The sequence below is a fragment of the Onychomys torridus genome, chromosome 6 (genome assembly GCF_903995425.1).
Source record: "Onychomys torridus chromosome 6, mOncTor1.1, whole genome shotgun sequence".
Classification (NCBI taxonomy): Eukaryota; Metazoa; Chordata; class Mammalia; order Rodentia; family Cricetidae; genus Onychomys; species Onychomys torridus.
In genome coordinates this window covers 29,750,255-29,764,390 of record NC_050448.1, presented here as the reverse complement: position 1 = coordinate 29,764,390, position 14,136 = coordinate 29,750,255, and the positions used below count along the sequence as shown (strand labels likewise).

The following is a 14,136-nucleotide window of genomic DNA, read 5'->3' as shown; positions in this document are numbered from 1 at the left end:
CAAACAATGCAGTCCTGAGGCACCTTTCTATTGTCAAAACAGTTGGGCACGCAACATTTTTATGCACCCGTTAAAGTTAAGAAGCAACTCCTTAAAACGAAGTAATCGTTTCCTGTTTCATTTTCCATTTTCTTTTCTCCCTGAGAGCTGAGTTGCTTAAAGTCACCACGACAAGTCTGTTCCCAGTTTACTTCTTTTGGATTGGCTAAGCCCCTCTTTAAGAGTATGCTTTGTTCAGGGAAATGCTTTGGGTCAATTGAGCAACACACTGCTACTGTTTAAAAAAAAAAAAAAAAAAAAAAAAAAAGCTGAGTAATGTTGGCGCTTTCTCAAGCTGGAGCTTTCTCATGTGGCTGATGCAAACCTGGAGAATTTGCATCATCATTGTAGCCCAGTAAGTTGGTGTGACAGGCGCTAGCATAAATAGGAGTCCACGAGGAAGCTGAGCTGGTGTGTAATGATAGGGCAGCAGCCGCGCCTGCAACAGACTGACTGCCCCTGGAGCCGGTGCCGTGCCACACAGGTGCTCCGAGGAATAAGAGGCATAATTAGATAGCTGGGAAGGCTAAAACACACCTCTGGGGGTTCACCTGTGGACATTAGAGTGCCGAGCCAGCCAGTGAAAGCAAAGGGGTAGCAGAGACTCAACAGTGATCAGTCACCTCTAGAGAAACCAAAGTGGAAAGTTTTTGTTTTGTTCTGTTTTCCCTCTCTTTCACTGCCCTCCCCTGGTGTGACACTACCATGGTCAGAAAGCCAGTTGTGGCCACCATCTCCAAAGGAGGTTACCTGCAGGGCAATGTGAGCGGGAAGCTGCCCCCCATGGGGGGCCAAGAGCCACCAGGGCAGGAGAAGGTGGTTCTGAAAAAGAAGATCACTTTGCTGAGGGGGGTCTCCATCATCATCGGCACCGTCATCGGATCGGGCATCTTCATCTCCCCCAAGGGCATACTCCAGAGCACGGGCAGCGTGGGCATGTCCCTGGTTTTCTGGTCGGCCTGTGGAGTACTGTCCCTTTTTGGTGAGTGCACTTCTTCTCTGGGGGTGTGGCTGTGTGGCTCTCTGGGAAAGCAAAGGGTTATTTCTGGGGAGTAAATGAATGGCAAATGCTTCAGGAAATGTTTTGAATTTTTGTTGTTGTTGTTCAGGTATGTGCACTATCCAAACACACTGTCCGCAGTTGGTTTAGACGGAATCCTCTCAGATTCTTTTCTTCAGGCTATACCCTCCTTTCCTTCCCCGAGATGGACTCTTGTGACTTCTCTCTGGTGTGATAAGAGCAAAAACTAACTTTGATGACCCACAAAGCCCTCTCTGCCAAGGGTTTGGGCTTTGTGAGGCATGCTTAGAGCGTTGTGGCAGCTGGCTGGCTGGCTGGAACACCTGCAAGGTGCAGCCTGCGTGGCCTATTTACATGCAGAACTAGATGTTCAGAAGAGTGTCACAGACGTTTCATTAGCTTAAAAAATGGGTGGCACTCTTTACCTTTTTTAATATTTTTAATTCATAGGCTTGTCTGTTCCTCATATTATGCAAAAGTCCTTGGAAAGGCAAGTGTCTGATGTGACTCAGTCTCCGAAAGTGGCACAACAGCAATGGCTTGAACTTTCTCCCCTTATATTTTTTAATTCATACCTTTAAGAAAATTTCTCAGTCTGAGTTTCCAGGCTTCACTTGGGTGTTAGTCTTCCCTCCTTGGATCTGTTTCCTTCATGTGTGATTTACTTGGTCTCTAGGGAAACAGATAATTTCTCCACTGAAATAATTTCTTTACTGAAGTTCATCTGACCGGAACTGGTATTACTACAGTTATTATTTTTCTCTTCAAAATTTGTTTCTTTGGTTTGAAGGTTAATACTGTAGAGGAAATAGTTGATCCTTGATCAGGAGGGCAAATCAACATAAAACTCCCCAAGTTCATAGTGAAGGTGACAAAATGGTGAATGGTCATTTTAATTTTTTTATTTGATTTATACTTTGGACTCAAAGTAGCCCACACTTCAAAGTTACTTTGTTACTCTGGCACCAAGTGCTAACTCTTGCTCCATTCATTCCTTCTGCTTAGGTCTTGTGATATTTTAAATCACTGTTTGGGGAGAGTTACCTACTTAGAGAACTCAAATATCTGTTCCTAGGATGGAGGCATTTCAAATAATTTTGAAAGCAGACTTACTGTAGAGGAATTACTTTAAGAATCTGGAAAACTTGGTGGCATAATTTATGTGAATAGATTATGCTTTATGAAATGTTTGGTGACAGCTGTGTGCTGTCCCTTTCCAGTTCTCTTCATTCCTGGGAGTAATACAGTTATCAAAAACTCCAGCAGAATCCTTACCATTATTAATATGAAAGTGGTTCTGGCAAAAGCAAGGAGAAACTCAAGTGCTGATCTTAAGTGACAGTGTACCCCCAGGCTTTAATTCTCTTACAGCACTTGATATATTTAGAATAAATCAATATCTAATCAGAAAAACTACAACCAGTTTCTCGGACTTTGCATACTTCTACACAGGCAGCTCACACTGTGTGATTTGATTTTCACACATAATCAATGGTCATTCAGATGCTGTAAAATAAATTACCTTGAATGTTGAGCTAGTTAAAGACACATTGACTTGTATGGTGAAAATATGCTTGTATATAAGTCTGTCATCCTTGATGGAAACTCAGGAAACTATGGAGAGCAGCTGAGGGAGTGTAATGTGAGCTGGAGTGGACGTTTGAGCTCTGACTTCAGAGATGTGCTCTCATATCATTTCCACTTAAATTACTTTTTTGACATAAAGTCTTCACAAATAGGAAGCAATCAAGGTAGAAGGAGAAAATTCTTCTTTTACTTAAAGCTCTAGAATTCAGAGAATACAAATCTAGAAAGGGGACCAAGAGAGTCCCTAACTTAAGGTGGTTCAGTATATGATTTTTTTTTTTTTTACCTTCCAGTGGTAGGTGATAAGACTTTGTTTTTCCAATAAATTACTTGAGATATTTTAACACTTATAAAATGAATTTTTCATAGGATGATTTTGTCTAGCTCAAGGCAAATGTGTAGGATGGTGCCTAGGCTGTGTGTGGCCAATGAAGTTGCAACTGACTAGTGTTTTGAATGTTTTGGGGGACACAGTCACCCTCTGTAAGGGGAGCAGCATCTGTATTTGGTTTACAACTTTTTGAGCACTGAGGTCAACACATGGACTTTTATAGCCTGCTTTGAACTTCTTTTCATCTGGGCACATAGTTATGGAGCTTGAGACCTTTCGATGAAAATTCTATTCTCCCAGAACTTGATTTAAATCTGGGGCAAAGTGTACAGAGGTCTGGGTATTGATTTCCTCACAGTAAATTCCAAAGTGCTGAAGACTCTTTCCAATAACTAGGTTATATTGGTTGCTTTTCTGGACAACCTACCAACATGGTGACTACTTTTTCCAAAGAAGTTTAGTAGAGCTAGTTACGTTTAATTCTAAGTTAATGAAATGTTCCAGAAGTTCTTAAATAGCTACCTGCAAGCTCATCACTTTAGCTTCTGTTGGCATTAAAAGGCAGTAGAGCTGCTTGGGTTGTTCTTCGGGATGGAGTCTGGACTCTGAGAATGCGTTGAGGTGTGGTCTTCGAGTCTTTCCTTATCTGTTCACTCTTTACTTTAAGGAAATTCCCTAAGTGACTCTGGGATAATGCTCAATTCAGGGATCAGGTGAGTGACACTCAGACTTCACTAAATTTCCAAATTATATTTATTTTGGGTGTTCACTGCTGATCAGTGATTACTTTCCACATGTGGATCCTCTTTAGGTGCTTGGGCAGAAACCATGTTGCCTTTGAGCACTAAGCAATGGATTCAGAGTATTTTTCTTTCTTTTTGATAAAATTAAGATTTATGTTTTATTTCCTTCATAATTAAGTATGAGCTGGTTGGTAAATATAGTGATATCACATGGCATTTGCTGTGTCAGAATCAGTCCTTCCTGTGGAACACTTTACCACCTTTATATGCACAAGTCTTTGTTGAGATGAAAATCCATTTTTTTTTTTCACTTCATAGGGGATGAAAATTAGGATTTGAGGAGTTTAAGTAGCTTCCTCAATCCCATCTGAGTATTATTTCTAAGCACAACTTAGTTTATAATTGATTTTACATTACATACATGACTGTACATATGGAGTCTCATTGTAAAACAGCTGTTCTTTCAACTTCCTGGGTGTACATTTTGAAAACATTCATAATAACTATTTCTGAGAAGAGAACAGCCAAACCAAGATTCATTTTGCTGGCGAGACATATTCTATCAATTAACTGAAGTCTCACAAGGCATGCAGTCCCATTCTTTCCCAAAGGACAGATGACCCATGTTTTGATATGCCACAGAAACATGATTTATTAAAATTTATTGAAATACCATAGTGAGTACATAACTTGTCTGAGCACGAAGTGGTGTTTTATTCAAAGAATAGGTCAGTGTCACTCACATCTGCCTTGTCTTTTCCTTCTGCCCTCTGGTTTCTGACCACACATTCTCAACCATGTTTGTAGTTACCATTTTGAACGAAATTCCTTTCCTTACATTTTCATTTCCTTTTATTTGGTTTTTCTATCTATGGGTATTTTACCTGTATGCATGCACAACATATGTGCTTGGTGCTGGAGGAGGCCAGAGGAGGGCATTGGATCACCTGGAACTAGAGACACAGAAGGGTATGAGTCACCATGTGAATGCTGAGGGTCGAGTTTGGTTCCTCTGGAAGAGCAGCCAGTGCTCTTAACTACTGAGCCATCTTTCCATTCCTTGGCTTTTCTTTTTTCTTTCTGTTTTTTTTTTTTTTTTTTTTTTTTTTTCTCTTAGCATAAGGCAGGTCTCAAGTGTGAGGAAGTTAAAAGAGAGATTTTGTGGGTCTCAGTTATGAGATAATGACTGTTCTCATGAGGAAGGTCATTCTGGCCAAAAGAAGTAGCCACATGGCATGTAACCCAAATACTGCTGTATGGATTTCATCACAAGACTGCTTGATTATGTGTCAAATGTGTGCCTTTTTATTATAACCATTCACAGGAGCCTTGTCCTATGCCGAATTGGGTACGAGCATAAAGAAATCTGGTGGTCATTACACATACATTCTGGAGGTCTTTGGTCCTTTACTAGCTTTTGTCCGAGTCTGGGTGGAACTGCTCATAATACGGTAAGGATGTGGAAACAATTAAGGGAGAAGAAGCCTATTCATTGCATCACTTTTCAGGATCGTCTTGACTATTTTGAACCAACTACAAATGTGTGTCATGTGACTTTATAGGACGCATGATAACCCTAAGGCATGAAAAAGTTTTCTTTAAGCTCCACATTTAATTCATATATGTTTTTCCTAGGAAAGGTATTTATTAGAGAGGAGGTGAAACTTCAAAATCTACCTTGATAAACTGCACCTTTGACTGACCAGACACAATTTCATGTAACAAGAATTAGAGATTTTTCTGATTGTTGATTGATATGTCATCAGGCAATTTAACTTTACTTTTGTGACTAAGAAATGTCTGTGCCAAAGAAGTTAGGATATTATCAAGTCTTATGCTTTACAGAAAGTTAAAAAAAAAAAAAAAATCAAGTTTACATACCACGAGTGATTCATTTCCTCACATTAAACAAAGCGGTGATCCTCAGTTGCGAAAATCTTTTGATTGTATTGCTATAAGACTCGCCCCGCCCCCTTCCTGATTGTCTTGGCACTGAATAGCGCCAAGTCACTGTGAACAGCAAATTTCCTTCGACTTTGTGGGGAGTCTGTGATGTCACACGTGTAGCCTGTGTCACGGATGTTTTGTGCTACCTGCTTCACAGGATGTGACTTGCACTTTCTGATAACAGAGCTCCATAGGGATCATCAGGGAAGCTTGCTCTCCCTGTAAACACAGGATACACAGTGCTGAAATCTCAGGGGAGTTTTCATTCTTCCAGGAACACAAGTGATGAAGGCGGAGCTCTCAAGTGATCACTGGCAGGAATGATTGTGAATAACGAACTTCAGCGTGGTGCATGCTTCATATTGGTCATGACAGTTCTTCGTTGCTTAGACATTGGTAGAATTAAATGATGATAAAAGAATGTTTTTATTGTTCCCCTAAGATTCCCCCTATCTGGAAGTTACTTCTCTATCCTATCTGTCATCTTAGTTGTATGTACTCTTCAAAGTTTACATTTACACCTTTTTCTTTTCTTTCTTTTTTTTAAAAACAGTTAATTTCTAGTTTATTCCTAGTTTGTGGCATTTCTTTTATCTCTTAATTCTTCTGAAAACAAAATTAACCTCTAAATCCCATTTGACCTTGAACTCATTACCTTGTATTTTATTTAATACTTCAGCTACTATGTTGTATTTTCCCCAATGCAAGTATGTGAGATCAGGTCTTATACCTTTTATAACTCTCATACTATTTACATCAGCACCCTGCATATCCTGGATATGAATTATTTCTTAACAAGTGTCAGAAAGTCCAAGATCATGTTATTTTGAATGTAACAAACTCAGCATTGAAATAAGAACACCTAGGATGCTGGCCTGTCAGGCTGTTGAGCTTCCCAGCCTGATGTCCTTCGACTTCACTCCATCTGTATCCATGCATTTGTTGTGGAACTTTTTCTGATTGCTCAATGTTGCTATTGGTGTGATCATTCCATTTGTAATGGACAGATACAGTGCATGTTCATTAATGTATTCTTCCCAAAAATTGCTGCAAATGGTAAATTGCAAGGTAAAGAGATCTGAATTGGAATGAGCCACATTTCCTGCTCCTAAACTGCTGATAATCAGATGTTGCCTTAATTTTGAAAGAACTGATTCATGGTGTGTGTGTGTGTGTGTGTGTGTGTGTATAGCTAAATTACCTAAATAAATTCTAGAAGCTTTTAAATACATTTGTATTCCCTTTTGTCACACTGAACTCACACCTCACATACTAGGGTAGTCTTTCAAACAGACCAAATAACAAATGACATGAAGAAGGACATGGTTCCCTAAGTACATAAGTGCTTCTCTTCTATTAGTAATATACATGATATCTAAATAGTAATAATAATTGTGATCTCTAACATTAAAGTTACACTATCAAATTAAGGCTGTATTACCTTTGAACTAACCAGCAAAATGAATTCAAGCACAGTCACCCAACATGACATTATGGGGACTTTGAAATTAAATTTACTCACTCACAATGTGTTCAATAACTGGCGAGTCTCTACTGTGTCACAGATGCTGTGCTAGCCACTGCACTGGGATGAAATTCTGATTAGCAATAGATACAGTCTTGTTCCCATAGAATTCAAAGTTAAGTGGAGGGAAAGAGTTTCAATCTGGGAATTCCATTAAATAGAATAAAAACCCTACTGTGATAAGCAGTGTGGAAGGGACAGGCTTGGTGCTCAGAGGTGGTAAGAGGACACTTAGACAGATCTGACCCAGGGAGAGGGTTGAGGACACTTCTTTGGTCCAAGACCGAGTGGAAATACAAAGTACAAGAAGTAGCTGTTTAATGTTGATTCCACACATAGAGCAATCGAGTTGCCCTACACATGCTGCTGGGGCAGAAGCAAAGGTGGCTGTCTGAAAAGCCTTTGGGCAGAGGTGATTCAGCTCTAGAACCGGGAGGATGACAAGAGAAGAGTTAGGGAAGCCACCTGAGTGCAAGTGCAAGACCTGACCATGGCCAAAGCATGTTTCCAGGAAATGTCACAACCAGATTTCATCTTACAAATCAGAGACTTTTATAAGGGATATAGAGAAACAAGAACACCCCCTTTGGAGAAAAGAGAAAGGGAGAGAAGAAAGTTATGATGTTTGTGGTGCTGACTGGAGATAGGAGACCAAGGTTGGAGACAGGTGATGGTGGTTGGATTCTTGTAATCCATGGATCAGGCCTGGGTGTTAGGTAACCGCAAGAAGGAAGAGGAGCTGCAAGGGACTCTTACTTGAGATGTTTAGCAATTCTGTGGATTTCCTTGTGTGTGGTAACAGTATGCAGTCATAGTGAAGATGAAATGGAATATTTGTTTTTTCCCTTTGAAGATCTAAAGTGAGATGACTTATTGTCTGGGTTTCTGTCTTCTCATGCTGGGATTTTGTCTTATTCTGTGGTTCTCTCTATATAAATATTCTTCAGAAATTAAGAATATTCACTTGGCTTCGAGATTTCTTTTTACTAGAAAACTAAGAGTCAAAATTAAATATTTAGACACATTTTGGCAATGAATATTTATAACTATGAATTTTCACAAAGATTTTTTAAAATTAGCCTTTATTGGTATAGACAATATTTCATTTGGAGTGTATGGCAACTTAATGAAATACAAAGTTCAAAGCATAATAAATTTCTGTGTTAGATAGATTCCACATGTTAGATAGTAAGATCTGAAGATAAAAAAGTTTTAGTGAAACTATTACTTACTGTTTTCTGTAATTAACCTCAATATATTACTTCTTAGGCCTGGAGCTACTGCTGTGATATCCCTGGCATTTGGACGCTACATTTTGGAACCGTTTTTTGTTCAATGTGAAATTCCTGAACTTGCAATCAAGCTGGTAACAGCTGTGGGCATCAGTGAGTATTATAGCTATCACAGAAAATAAAAACACAATGTAACAAAGTGATTGGGGGCAAATTTTCTTTAGAACTTTTGCATGGTATCCCCCAAGTTGTGTCCTCTGTGCTTCCAGTTTCAAATCTGTGCTGGAAACCAGAGGCAGGAACACAAGATTTGAAGTGGCCTCTGCTGTTACAATGCATGCCAGCTGTGTACTGGACCACCAGATGTGGGGGCTGATCTTTTAAAGTAGACAAATAAAAACTCCTTTCTTGGTAAAATATTAAATGGTTAGTGTATCAGAAGGCACTCTTACAGATGAAGAACTATTCTGAGGAATTGTTTTTGAACTGGAAATTACCCTGTGCTAGTGATATGTGAAATTATTACTAGTGAATGGTTCTGGGGTTATGTTTATATGCTGGGTGTGTGTGTTGTGTTGGTATTGTTTATAGTGATATATATGGCTGTCACCTTCAGTGTTATAATTTTCTCTGCCTATTTTTGGCCATGATAAGAATTTTCTCTCAAGATTTGATAGTCTATAGCCTTTCTCAGCTGGAAGATTTGTTTATGGGTTACAAATCAGGAAGCTGTCCATTTTTTTTTTGTTAATGAGCATAGAAATGGAAGAAATGATGAAATGAAAAGAGGAATATGTACCAAATTCCATAAGCAATGCAGAGCCAAATCTGATGGTCATTTCCTAAAACATTCTAGAATGTCATGGAAAAGGATAATAATTGCAGATTGAATCATTGTTTTCTGAACCCTTATGATCATAGTTGACTAAGTTTAACAACCCCAGAGAATGGTATATAGGAATAACCGAATTGCAACCCAAGGAAGACTGCTTAGAGGTTTGCTCTGCAGAGGCTTAATACAATGATACAATGCTAAATACACTCTTGACAGCAGATGCCCTGAGGGTTAGTCTATAACAAATGTGAGGGATTCTATGTAAAAACATCTCTGGTATGACGTACATGGATTTCTCAACTAAACAGCTTACTTCTAAACACACAGTTGTTCTGTGACATCTCTGGAAAAACAAAGAAAATGGCTGAAAAGTAGACATTTTGGAGTTCTGGGAATTAAGATGTAGCTGTCGATGACATTCTTCTCTTTATAGACACCATAGATAGGAAACCTAAGAACAATTGACCTCACTTCTCTACACCTCAGTATGTTCATCAGATAATTATGCCAGTGTTGTGGGGGCTGTGAGGATCCAGCAGTATGTAGAGTATTTGTGATGATGCCTGCAACTTATTAAGAATGCAGGGCAAGTGATGAACATTTATACTTCTGTGGAGAAATGTCACTGGGATTCCATTGGGACCAGGGGCCTCCACAAGGCTACATCCCCAGCCCCTCAACAGCACTTAGGTTGCTTGTTTGTGCTCAGTAGCTATCTGTTACTGATTGACTTTATGAGAAGTCTAAGGATTTTTTGTTTGTTTGTTTATTTAAAATCTAGCAGAAATACTTGTAGTTTGTGACCTGTTAACCGTAAGTTTTAGGAAGCTTCAGTTCTCAGGAAGCAGGGAGATTAGTGGAGTGAAACAGTCTGCTAGACAAGATGTTAGATCTGGCGCCATGAGCTTTTGTGGAGTGAATCATCTTACACAATGGTTATAATTACTATAGACTAACCACCTGGAGTTGGAACAAAGTGTCCTGGTTTCTTGGTTATGTGATCTTGGTCTATTAAACTTATTTATGCTTCTGTTTTGTTGATTGATAAAATGCCTGTGAAATAACAATGTATCTTGAATGACTATAGAAATGTAAAATTATATCAGAGGTTTAAGATCTTGAAGTGTTCCTTGCACATGGAAAGTTCTTGATGATTCTGATACTGCACTAAAGGGTTAGACTAACAGCCATTTTAAATCTACCATATTGTCTTCCCTGAATGAGACCAAATCTCATCACATTGTTTAATGAAGACTGAGAAGAGAAAGAAGTTCTTTAAAAATTAAAGAACTCTTTAGACTACATGTTATTAATTAAAAAGCATAATCAGAGATCTTAAAGCAAATCCTGATGTGCAAATATTTACAAATCCACAACTTTTATCTGCTTTGACCATGAAATTAGATAAACAATGATGATAAGTTTGTATTTTTATTTTTATAAGTCTGAATGACTCTGTCATTAATCTCAATTTTGCTAAGTCTTTTAGAGGAGACATTCATATTTAAAAATTTCAACCCCTGCTCCACAAATTTTTAAAGCAATAGAAAGAAAAGATCGGTAAGTTGTGTTTGGGCTCATATAGTTGTGGTAGAGTTTGGTGGAGGAATGGTTAGAAAAGAGTCTGAAGGATTGATGGCACCTCTATGTTTCAGTTTACGGTTGCCATTAGCTAGAGTATTAGTTTGTAAATTCAGACATGAACTACAGAGGCTGATCAGGGAACAAGTTCCTGAACTCAGAAGTACTGAAAGAAAAATTCTCTTGAGTCAGTGGGAAGTCATTTAAGTCAATGGCTTAATTGGAAAAGTCAAACTGCCTTTAAGAGGAATTTAGCTTTAATGGAGCAACAGGGGGTGGAGACAGAGATAAAGAGTAATTTACCTGGGGGCAAATGTCTCAAATACTTTATTTTTCAAAGTGAATATAGGTGATGTTCTGCCTGTGACAGGGGGAGGTTGTGGAGATGTAGAAAATGGAGTTTAATTGCATGAATTACTTCCCGAGTTCCTAGAGGGAAATGAGGAATTTAAATCTCTAGTTAAGTAGAGAAAAAGGTCAAACTTCAAAAGAGTTTCAACTTTTGTGAAATATTAGCCAACCATTTGAAAAATACTACCAGGGCAGGGAAGGGATTGATCTCAATGCTAATTTACCCACAATTTTCAAAGTACCCCACTCTGGCAAATAATAAAGATGAGACACTTGTGTTTATCCAAAAATCCCTTCCATTTTAGCGGAAATGTTAGGCACACTGAAGTGTAACTAGAAAATCTTGTAAGTTCATTGGCTTATGTCCCTAAGCCCAATTCTGACATGATCAATACCCTTCTATGGAAGCTCACCAGTTCCACTTCTCTTATAGTTTGAAGGAACAGATATGTATATTCAACATTTAAAAAATTGAGCCTATCCTAACACATCTCTCCAAGTCTCATGGCCTTTGCTGGTTTACTTTACATAGATAAAAGTCGTGTTGTACAGCTTCAACTTTGTGGAAGTAATTGGGAGGAATAATGAAAATGGCACTTATATATCATTGTGGAGCATAGCTAGGGGCTGAGTAGATGGCTCAGTAGGTAAAGTATCTGCTAAGCAAGTGTGAAGACCTGAGTTTCATCCCCAGCCTGTAAGTCCAGGGCTGAAGAATTAGACTAGACAGCTTCCAGGGCTAAATCAGTGAGTGCTAAGTTCAATGAGAGATCCTATCTCAAAAAGAAAGTGGAGAGCAACTGAGAAAGACAGTCAACATTGTCTCTGGCCTCTTAATGTGTATATGCACGTGTATACCTGCCCACACTCGTGCAAACACATGAAAACACATACACACAGAGAAAGACAAAAATCAAACCAGTCAACCCTACAAATACTATCATTTCTGTTTTCCTGGCACCCTCAGATTACATTGAAAATATATGACTAGCTTGTATTGGCAATTCAATCATAGTGTGCGTCTGTGGATTTCTTTAACTCTGAAACCTAGGTATTTTTACTCCTTTTCTCCATTAGCTAAATTACAACCCAATGAAGCTGATTCTTCAGTAGATATACACAGCAAGATATACATATCCTTCAGGAGGATGATACAAAAAATGTGGGATCCAGTGTCCTGAGATCATAAGACAAACATGAACCCTCCCAGAGAACTAAGAAAAAGAGATGTCACAAGCTGTAAAGAAACTGGTTATGCCAGTGAGCTCACACATATCTTTTGAGCTATTTCCTCATTGTGTCACCTGTGAGCTGGTGGTAAAGACTTGAACTCAGGAGTTCACCTACCTGCCTTCTAATCGTATCTTAACATGTACTGCCTATATATGAACACCAGCAAGTTAAACAGAACCTGGAGTTTCACCTGTTTGTATGAAATACATGACACAGCATGATAACAGCAACCATGTCACAGAAATGTGAGGATTAGCAAATATTATCCATGTAAATTTTTGCACCATGTCTGATTAAGATAATAGTTTACATTTTTGTGGTGCTGGCTGTGTTTATTCCCAGCAGTGAGATCATAGATACAGAGTTGGCCTGTTGCCTTCTAAAGGTAGTTTCTGAGATCAGTGTATCCTGGAACGGGATGCTGAGAGATAAAGGAACCAGCAGCTGCTGCCGGAAACAGTGGAGGCACCCACTTTATCTCATCATGTAGCATTCATATATAGCATCTGTATGTTTTATCAGTTTAGCACCAAGCGCTCCAAAGCTGGAAGCTGGAAAGAATATGGCTTTAAGAGACAACCCAATAACTTGTTACCTCTCTTTTCAAAATGAAAGAGAGAGGCAAATGATGGAGTGTGCAGAAAGAAATATTTGCTAGTCCCTAAATCATAGCATCAGTCCCTAAGATTTACCTAAACATTCCTTTTAAATACAACTTCTTTCAAAAATGGGTTTCTTATCTCTAGGATTTATGGATATAGCTTTTCCTGCTACATTGTAGTTTCTAGGAAACTGCATCATAAATAAGTAAATAAAGCCCATGTACTGCTGAATTTTCATTTTGGTAAAAATTTGAAGTAAGCCCTCCCCCAAATTTCCTCATGTGTGAAATTAACTGTTACTCAAAGGGAGTAGAACTCAGGCCAGAGTGCTGGCTCAGACTTCTTTTATTATTACAATATGCGTAAATGGTACACATTCAAAGAGCAGATATGGTTTATGTCAGAAACTCAGAACACTCCTGTGTTTACTGAATCCCAAATCCCTATTCAATACTGTGGGATAAGTAGCACATGGCAGCCTTAAATCCCTCTGCATAGACACAGGATGAAGCAGCTGTTTTAGCAGCTTGAGAACCTCTTCTGGCTGCCCCAAGGGTGACTTTGTTACTCACTGGACTCTACCTCTGGGTCATTGTGTTACACCCTCTGGAATATGGCGTAGCTACTAATGAGTGCAATATTAGATGCTCACATAAAGCTCACTTGTGATAAAAGTTTGAGGAAAGTCAGTCTTACTAAGAATTCTTCCCTCACCTAAAGGGGAAGGAAGCAAGGTGAAAGGGTCAACTCCTGAAGTTTATTTGTTTGATCTGTGTCTTCCATTTGTCTGAGAAAAGTCTAGAAAATAGAGAATAATATTCCAGAGCCTCATTGTTCTTCCTGTTTCACTGGACATCAAGCATTTAGAAGGCAAGAAGCCCTCTTTTCTCAAATATGCACATGGTCAGGTGTTCTTCAAAGGAGAACATTTCTTCTTGCCCAGTGTGTCAGCCTCTTTAGTTCCCTCTTCCTCCTCTTTCCTTTCTTCTAGGGCCTCTTTTTTACTGTGGACCCCCTGAGATAGGGAGGACACAGCGCTCCTTTCCTGCTCATCACAACCAAGGCCAAGTTTTTTTTTTCCACTTCCATGTCAAAGTTGGACTCCTTTA

General features: G+C 38.9%; 1 protein-coding gene across 1 annotated transcript in view; it reads left to right on the top strand.

The window, feature by feature from the left end:
* Positions 1-415: 415 nt before the first annotated feature.
* The window catches only part of Slc7a11 (solute carrier family 7 member 11), a 71,247-nt gene continuing 57,526 nt past the window's right edge, over positions 416-14,136 (top strand). Inside the window, exons 1-3 of the mRNA XM_036190540.1 lie at positions 416-1,021; positions 5,046-5,172; positions 8,463-8,578. Of these exons, the coding sequence (XP_036046433.1) occupies positions 745-1,021; positions 5,046-5,172; positions 8,463-8,578 (520 nt within the window). The 5' untranslated portion in view covers positions 416-744. The remainder of the gene's footprint in view (positions 1,022-5,045; positions 5,173-8,462; positions 8,579-14,136) is intronic.